Source organism: Sitodiplosis mosellana, unplaced genomic scaffold, assembly GCF_009176505.1.
Source record: "Sitodiplosis mosellana isolate CC-2019 unplaced genomic scaffold, AAFC_SMos_1.0 Smas_scaffold_4740, whole genome shotgun sequence".
NCBI lineage: Eukaryota > Metazoa > Arthropoda > Insecta > Diptera > Cecidomyiidae > Sitodiplosis > Sitodiplosis mosellana.
Window position 1 is genome coordinate 1 of NW_022599982.1, and position 9,514 is coordinate 9,514.

A 9,514-nucleotide genomic window follows, 5' to 3' on the forward strand; every position below is an offset into this window, starting at 1 on the left:
TTTTTTTTTAAATTGAAAAATAGACCCATTCACGATTTAAACGCGCTGATAATTTTATTAATGTTGATGTAGTAAAATAAGTCTGAGTAAGTGAGAGTGTGGTAAAATAGACCGAGGCTTCCAAATGACAGTTCAGTTTGGCAGTTCCGGTCAGCCATCTTGGATTCCCTATTGAAAAACTTTTTGCGTGCCTGTTGAAACACCCTTTATAATATTATTCAATATTTGCACATGGAAATATCTCGAAAACGGCTGGATAAATCGGCAAAACGGACCATGGTGACACCCGGCTAGTTTGATGGCCCATTATACAAATCCGATGAAATTTCAGCCATGTTATGATTGTATTGCATACAGTATGCAAAACGTGTATACGAACGCATAGCAAATGAAACGCTATGTGTATATCCGTAGTCAATGTGTGCAAATGTATGAATCCTTTTCTTGTGTATAGGGAATCTTATCATATGCACTTAAGAGATTATGAGTTTTAATTACCATTTGAAGAGATATGAGCAAAAATGTTCGTACGGACGTTACTGGCGGTGACCGTCATAATACCGTTTTCTAGATCAGCAGTGGCCAATTTTGCCATGGTATATAAAATCATCACTTTCTTTGGAAATTTTAAAAAAATGTACTTTCTTTATACTATGGATTTGCTTATGCATAATCATTTAAATCAGGCTCTCATCGCCTATGCATAACACTAACAAAACAAAGTAAAACACGAATTTGCGATGAGCTCATTCAGGAAGTTTATTTCAATTCGTTTACGTCGTTAAGGTACCATTTCCTAGCGGCCGATTTTTGTCGCCGATTCAAGAGGGCTATTCAGAATTTTGGGTATATCTTCTGAGGCACTGAACGGATTTTAAATTTTTTTATATTTTCTGAAAGGTGTAATCATCAAGTATATTATTTTAAAATTCATCAAGTGGTTCGACAAATATAGCAAAAATGCTGAAAATCGGTCAAGATGGGACGCACTCATGAACGCGACTGAATGAACTCATCAACAATGTTCTGTAATGAAAAAACAATTTTTTTACTTATAAAATTGATGTGTGCTACGCTCACAGATTAATTCTATATCATAAAATTTGGGATTCGGTTATTCCAGTTCTTGTGGGTGCCCGATGCCTCATATTTGAAATTGAACTAAGTCTGCATTTATATTTTCCAAAACCGTAAAATTATTTAGTATGAATGCCATATGTTTATTTTTGGTAGTATATAATCTAAACTTATAAATCCTTACCAACCTTATTTCCTATTTCACCATATATCTACATTAATAATTTATACTTGATCCCGCCCGGTTCAGTTTTGACAAATTGGTTTAATTTTGACGAAACCTTTGAGTAATTGTGTATCATTTGTCCCAAAAGTTGCAAATGACCAACAATCTTCCTGAGGCGCTGCTTCTCAAGAATATTCCAAATCTAAAGAAAAGTTGATTATTAGTTCTATTTTTTTCTTTCTTTCGAAAGCCAACGCGACACCATCGCCGAAAATTCGATTCGGTCGGAGGGGCAGCACGTTTTCGTCCGTTCGATTGTCGCAGAAAGTGTATGTTACTTTATACCTTTTGCTATATTCTTGTCATTCTGACAAATGTTTTTTTCGAATATTTTTTTAGCCCGTCTAATCCTATCAGACGAAATACAACTCGAGCCCGGGGGAGAAGTTACAAAAAGGATAAGGTAAGCCTGATAAAGACTCAATTAGATCGAACGATTCTTAATAAAATAATTCATACTATTTTTAGCATGTGATCGTAACTGTTCCAAACACACCAAATTCTGTCAACATAATGCCAAGCGCTTTTAGATTTGATCAAGCTTTGAAGAAACAACATACTATATTTTAATGTATTGAATATTGTACATTTCATGTGTATTTCTATATGAGAGCATGTGTGATCTTTATTATATTCCTTCAAATGAATTATAATTAAATTGAATAGAATTGAACACGTGACCACCAAGCGCCATTTCAAAGAACCAGAGCGCCCAACTGCCAAAACAGAGTCTAATGTGAACAACATATCTTTCACTCTAACAGAAAATTGCACTCGAACGAGTCAGCGTGGCAATTAATGAGAGGCAATGTTTGACAGCAGAGTCCGTTCAAATGTTCTTTTACCATACATGACAAGATTTCAGAATTATTACGTTTTTTCGTCCCCTTTTATATTTTCAAACTTGGAAGGGCACAAAAATAACTTGAACCAGGGCGTCGAAGGAGCTCGGAATGGCGCTGTGTCCACCAACAATACATTTCCAATACAACGTCAATACACTATATGGCGGCCCGGAGGACGACTGTTCGTGGCACTTTTTTTTCGTTGTAGCATCAATGCAAATGCCAATATAAAATAAATAAACATGTCGAATAGGTTTAGTTATGTTCAAAATGGTTCATATGATTCTAACTGTATTAATGTATTATAATGTTAAACAAAAAACTTTTGAACAATTTGGAACAATAAAAAAATTTCAAAAGTTTACTACTATACAAAGAGAAATATTTGCGAATGTGGAGTTCGACTTCGACGTATTTTATGCAAAATGCAAGAAAAAATAGAAATACGCACCAGTATTAATATATCATTCATTTTATCTTAGTAAATTACTATATTTTTACAGCTCCACGGTTTCTTGACAGTTCCTGTATAAAATAGCTTCGAAGTGCCAACTGGTGCTAGCGAGTGAACTACAAACACTTTATATGTACTTTTTACCATTGTGTTGACTACAACACAGTGGAGTGCAATGGTAATATACATTGTATCGTATGGCAACACCATACGAGCGATTGACAGTGGCTATTTGCTGCCGTCATTTATATGTGCAAGTTAGTATTAAGGAAACTGCGGACAGAGGAAGACGGATAGAATAAACACTTGGTTTTTTATATATTTTTTCCAAGTTTAAATTGTTTGAGTTTTATTTCACATTTCTACTTCCAGCATTATACATTATGGTCCTTCGACTGTGAGATAGCGATCACAGAAACCGTGCTCTAAGTTTTGTGTGATTTGAAACAAAAAACAAAAATAAAAATCATATCGGATAGAGAGGAAAGAATTGGATTCTTATTGAATTCAATATGGCGGACAAAATTTTTTCATTTCGTATGAAAAGAAAAAATGGATCGAACGATAATTTCGTTCCCTGTGTTTGAGTGTAGCAATAGGAATTGCAAAACAAATACACTCAAGCAACTGGAATATTCACATAGGAAAGAGCACAACAGTGTGACAGGAGTCACATGCTGAGCACACACAAATGAATGTACACTGGTGAATGCGCGGCGAATTCGCTAATACGAGAACCGAAAGAGAATGGACAGAGAATTAGCAAGAATCGGATAAGTGTGCGTGTGACAAGTCACACGGACACGCGTTCATTGCAAGCAAAGGAGAGACTCTTTCGTGTGCCGTATATAGTGATAGAACTGGAGCAAACCGCACGTATTTCATCACAGTGAGAAAAAACATTCAACAAGTGTGCTCAATTGGAGTAAATTTATCAGAAAATCAATTCTTATTAGTTTTCATTGGTTTTCTTTTGGAAAAAAATTCAATTTTAATATTGATTATTGGATAATCTTTCGGAATGTGCCCGAAAACACCGAAATCAACCAAAAACAGGAGTAAGTATATTTCATGGAGAAATTTACAACGGATAGATAAAAAGTGCTCAGGATAGAGTAAAAATTAAATACAATGGACAGTTTTTCATCAGGATAGAATTCAGTTTTTATTAGAAAAGTGAATATTTAGGAAAGTTCAATCTCAAATGAATGTGAAACCGTTGTCATGCATACAGGAATGTGCAAGCACGGAGAAACGGCCGTGTGCTGTTACAGTTCTCAGAACTGAAACGCTCGGTTGTTTATAAAGTCGTAAATTAAACCATAACGGTTCTCGTGTCGACCGAGCTCTGTTGTGTGAATTTCGGCTGGAATGGATTGTGACTCACACAAAAAATGTTCAGTGGAGAACAAGGAAAAAATTGTGTGTGTTTGGATTTGGTACAGTCAACAAAATCGGATCAAATGTATGCATACAGTTTTGAAATGGGAATTTCAAATTTTGATGACACAAGTGTATCAAATTGGACAGAAGGAATGCGATCGCTTTGGACAGAATTTGTCAACCAACAGAGGTTACAAATGGAATTTGAAAAGGAAAGATTTATGTTCGCTTGCGCAAGCGGAACAAATTGACATGAGCATACATTGTTTGTGACTATGTCAATAGGAATCGGATTGGATAAGAGCTCAGTGGAATTTGAATTCAATGACAATTGAACAAGAATTCATATGGATTACAATTGCATGATTAAATGCATTCGGATTTAGACTAAAATGGAAATAAATTAGTCGGATCAACGGATTTAGATCACAATTCATGGGATTGAACATTCACTGCATTAAAATTTGCATTTGGAAGAAAAATAAAAATAAATTAGGAAAGTTTATTGGACTAATTGGAATATTGGAATTTTTTTTTGGATTATTTTAGCTAAACCAACGCAAACGCCTGCAAGGACAATGACCGATGCTGCTGCACATTCAAGCACCACAGTGACACAGTCTACAGTTGCACCAATTGTATGGACTGCTGTATCACAGCCGCCAGCAGGAGCGGGCAGCGCAAATGTGCAAACGACAGCAGTAGCAACAACAAACAACGACGTCATTGTTCAACAAAATGCACAGCAATTACCGGCGCAAATTTCAGGCGATAATGTTGTGCTTAATGCCAATCCGCAGGAGCGACAAACTCAGGAGAGTGAGCATTCTACGAATTTCAAATCAGCTCAAAGCGCGATGGATCGCCTTTTGCGATTTGCTAATTCAGGCCAATTGGCAACGGTGAGCTATGAAGCATTGCAGGTGCGCATGGAACGTCTCTCGGAAATATGGGAAAAAGCAAACGAACACTTTGCAGAATTAATTAGACTAGTCGGTGAGGACACTGGTGTAAGAATTTCATACGAGGACGTTATGGGATTGTTGGAAGACACTTACTACGATGTGAGTGAAAAGTTTCGATCAAAATGGAACGAGTTGGAAAAGCTACGCATGCAAACAATGTCGCGAAGCAGTCCATCCAGTGAAGCAGGAGCTTCCGGAATCGATCGCCCAGTCAAAGTCATCATACCAATGCGACAACAGGATATTGTCAACACTTGGGGGACATTCGACGGTCGTGCCACGAGCTGGCCAGCGTTTCGTGATCTATTCACAATCGCTATTCACAACAACAAGGATGTTGAAGACGGATACAAATTGTCACATTTGTTGAAGTCATTGAAAGGTGATGCATTGACTACACTTGGAGGATATGTAACTAGCAGTAGTTATAATGAAGCGTGGGAACGCATGATGGCCGTATACAACGATCCATACAATATTGCACAGGAGTACATGCGGAATTTCTATCGACTGCCGAAGTTGCAAACACCAGCGAGCGCTGCTGAATTGAAGAAAATGTCGGATGTTACAAATGAAACAATTCGCCAACTTCGCGCTTTGGATTTGCCAGTTGAACACTGGGATTTTGTGTTCGTGCACAACTTGCATGAACGGATGGATGATGAAATTGGTCGGATGTGGCAAAGAGCACGTGCGCAAGGACTGCGAGCGACTGCCGTGGAAATGACGGATTTTTTGGATAGAGAAGCGGCAGCCGCCCGACCGATCAATGACAAACGGGATCAGTTGCAAGTGTCGATCAAGAATAATCAGATGAAGAATAAGTCAAATGATTCTTCACGTGCTGCATCACCAAAACGAGCAACCGGTGCAATACCAAAGAAGTACCCATGTGAAGCTTGTCCACCGGGAAGTGGCCAGTATCACCCGTTATGGGAATGCACGGAATTCTTGTCACTGAACATCAGTGGTCGGCGCGAATTCGTTAATCGTCGCCGCATTTGTGCCAATTGCCTTAAGAAGGGCCACACAAGGGATGCATGTGGTTCTATTTGCTGCCGATTGCCACAATGCCAGCGCGATAATCGACACAACAGTTTGCTTTGTCCAAACAAACAGGACAGCAAACGTGTGTTCAATGGAAATGCAGGAGCATACGGAGGAAGTAACGAATGACTAGGCGTGGCTCCTGCAAAAAGACGCAAAATGGATAAATCGGAAAAAAAGGATAAGAAACAGGATAGAAAAAGAGACAATTCAAAGACAGAAGGACAGATTTTCAAAGGAAAGATGGATATTGTCAATGAACAATTGGAATTACTGGATAAAAAAGGAAAATTATTGGCGGAAGAAGAGGAACAAGTTAGGAAACGAAAAATGGCTTTGAATTGTAATTTTGGAATTAAGGAAAAAATAAAGAAATCAAATCATTCTTCATTACCATATAAAAATGACTTTGATTTAGAATTGAAGGAAAAGGATACATTTCTACCCACAGCAGTGGTAAGAGTAGCAATTGGAAAAGATCAATTTGTTAAAGCGAGAGCCTTTATGGACACGGGTGCGCAACCAAATGGCGTAACTTTTAGCCTCTTTAATAGCAAATTGAAGGAAACTTTGAACTCTATACCAATGTCCAGGAGGATGATAGGTATAAATGGACAAACATTTGAAATTCGTCATAAGGTAACTTTGAAAATTCATTCATGGTTTGAAGATGACATTTTTGAAAGAGCAGTGTTTTGGATCATGCCAAAAGATGCGTGTTGGGGTTTGTACATGCCTGATAAGAAAATGAATCCATTTAAAATTCAAAACACGAGTGATTTGCCTTTCGCTGATCCAAATTATTGGCAACCAGAACAAGTTCATCTGCTCTTTGGAGTCGGGCTGTTTGCTAGGATCATTGTATCTGTGATTGACAGGACAGTCAATGGAACAGCAGTCATGGAGACAAGGTTCGGAGTCATTATTTTCGGAATACATTCGGAAGATGATTTGAACGAACTGGAGGAAATAAGCATCGGACAGGCGAATGCATTGTCTGAATATGAAGACGGCATTCATTTGGATAAATTATTGGAAAGACTTTGGAAACAGGATCAAGTGCAGGAAGCACCAAAGTTAACGAAAGAGCAAATGGAAGTGGAAAGACATTTTGTGGAAAACTTCACACGTGATCAAACAGGAAGATTCACAGTGCGCATACCATTGAAGCCCAATATCACTTGTTTCGGAAGCTCAAGAGAAATCGCTTTGAAAAGGTTCATGTATCTGGAAAGAAAGTTTGCGCGGGAGCCAAACAAAAGGAGTATATATGTGGAGAAAATGCGTGAATCGATGCGTTTAGGACATATGGTGCAAGTCACACAACAAGCAAAAATGGATGAGCTTGTGTATCACATACCACACCACTGTATCGACAAGGATGATCGAGTAGTGTTCGATGCTAGTTGTAAAACGGATACAGGAGTATCTTTGAATAGCATTCAAATGTTAGGAGCAAAGCTTCAAAAGGATTTATACGAAACAATCATGCGGTTCAGGAGACATAGAGTTGCCGTATATGCAGACATAAGGAAAATGTTTAACCAAGTGCGATTGGCAAGAGATCAATGGAACTTGCAAAGAATTTTCTGGAGAGAAAGCTCGGATGAACCACTACGGGAGTATTGGTTAACAGTAGTCATTTTCGGAAATACTTCATCCGCATATTTAGCGGTCAGATCAGTATTGCAAGCAGCTTCGGAAGCAGGAGAAGAACTTCACGAAGCAGCGAAAGCAATCAAAGAAGACTACTATATGGATGATTGTGTCACAGGAGCAGACACAGAAGAGGATGCAATAAAACTTGCAAATGATATGGATACAATCCTGAAAGGAGCAGGATTTGAGTTGAGGAAATGGCAATCAAATAACAAAGCCATTAAAAATGCATTGGACACATCGAATATTGAAAAGGACATGCTTTTCAAGGAGGAAGAGGAATCAGCTGTTTTAGGATTGAAATGGCTGATTGAGGAAGACAAATTCACATTTGTAGTGAAAAACCCGGAATGGAAAGGAAAAGCTACGAAACGTGCAATAGCAAGTCACGTAGCCCAACTATATGATCCAAATGGATATATCAACCCAATCACCATCAGAGGCAGGATGCTGATTCAAGAATTGTGGAAAGCAAAAGTTGGATGGGATGAAGAGTTGGAGGATAGATTTGTAAACAAATGGATAGAAATTTGGAAAGACATTAAATGTGTGGAACATTTCAAGATTGATAGATGGCTTAGCACTGGGAAGGAAGCCAAAATTCAAATTCATGGCTTTTCGGATAGCAGTGAAAGTGCATATGGAGCTAACATTTATGTTAGAGTGGAAAGAATAGGAAAGGAAATAAAATGTAACCTGCTTACATCGAAATCACGTGTTGCACCAGTGAAAACCGTTGCTCTTCCAAGGTTAGAGCTGACTGCAGCTGAACTGCTGGCGAGATTAGTCAAGGAAGTCACAAAGACGATGGAATGGACAGATGTGGAAACGTTTTTATGGATAGACTCAAGTGTCGCCTATTATTGGATAAAAAAGGAACCATGCACATTGAAAACTTATGTTGCAAATAGAGTGGCATCTATTCAGGAGAATACGGATATAGGATGCTGGCGACACATTGATGGGACAGACAATCCAGCGGATTTGTTGACAAGAGGAGAGTCACCAACCGGATTAATTGATAATGATTTGTGGCTACACGGACCAAGCTGGATAAGATTACCGCAATCAGAATGGCCAAAATCCAGAGTCATGCAACAACCACCGGAAGAAGCAATATCCGAGGTAAAGGTAAACTCATTCAGTGTGTTCAGAGATCCGTTGAGAATAGGAATAAAAGGAACCAAAGAAAGTATTCCACTCATTGATCATGTGAGCAAATTGGAGCAGGCCGTGAACATCATTAGTTATGCAAATCGCTTCATACGGATTTGGTTAAGCAAAGGAAATTCAAAAACCAAATCTAGGCAAAAAAGGAAAAGGAAAGGAGAAATTGTGCTGAAAGTTGCTCCACCGACGAACGAGGAAAAAACGTTCGCAATGAAGCACTTGCTTAGGAAAGCACAGCAGGAGCATTTTAACAAGGAGATAAGTGCATTAAAAGAAAAACGGAAATTGCCGGAAAAAAGTAAGCTAGAGAGTATGAAACCAATTTTAGATGAAGATGGATTGTTGCGACTAGGAGGTCGCTTGGACAGATCGGAACTGGACTACGAAATGAAACACCCATACATCATTCCTCATGACTCTCGTTTAGCTCACCTGATAATGGAATACGCACATCGACAAACACATCATGGAGGGATTCAAGTTATGATGCAATTCATAAGACAAAAATACTGGATTTCAAAGCTTCGAAACGGATTGAGAAGCATCGTGCATAAGTGCGTAGTATGCTATCGGTTAAACGCACGTACGGAGTCGCAATTGATGGCGGAATTACCTAGAGAAAGAGTTACTACAGCAAAACCTTTCTTGTATACAGGAGTGGACTATGCCGGCCCATTCGATTTGAAAG

At 38.6% G+C, this 9,514-nt stretch overlaps 1 protein-coding gene and 1 long non-coding RNA gene across 3 annotated transcripts; both read left to right on the top strand.

The window, feature by feature from the left end:
* The first annotated feature begins 607 nt into the window (after positions 1-607).
* On the top strand, positions 608-2,336 carry LOC129572319 (uncharacterized). 2 transcript variants are annotated; one of them, XR_008688428.1, is made up of 4 exons: positions 608-1,572; positions 1,643-1,706; positions 1,772-1,874; positions 1,970-2,336. It is a non-coding gene; the product is annotated as an uncharacterized LOC129572319 (long non-coding RNA). The 2 variants fall into 2 exon arrangements; XR_008688427.1 differs by having other exon boundaries at positions 1,772-2,336.
* Positions 2,337-6,156: 3,820 nt separating this feature from the next.
* LOC129572320 (uncharacterized) lies at positions 6,157-8,868 on the top strand (the record flags this gene model as incomplete). The annotated part of the gene is made up of 1 exon (XM_055452263.1): positions 6,157-8,868. A coding segment is annotated over exon 1 (2,712 nt), but the record flags the coding sequence as incomplete, so codon positions are not given.
* Positions 8,869-9,514: the final 646 nt, after the last annotated feature.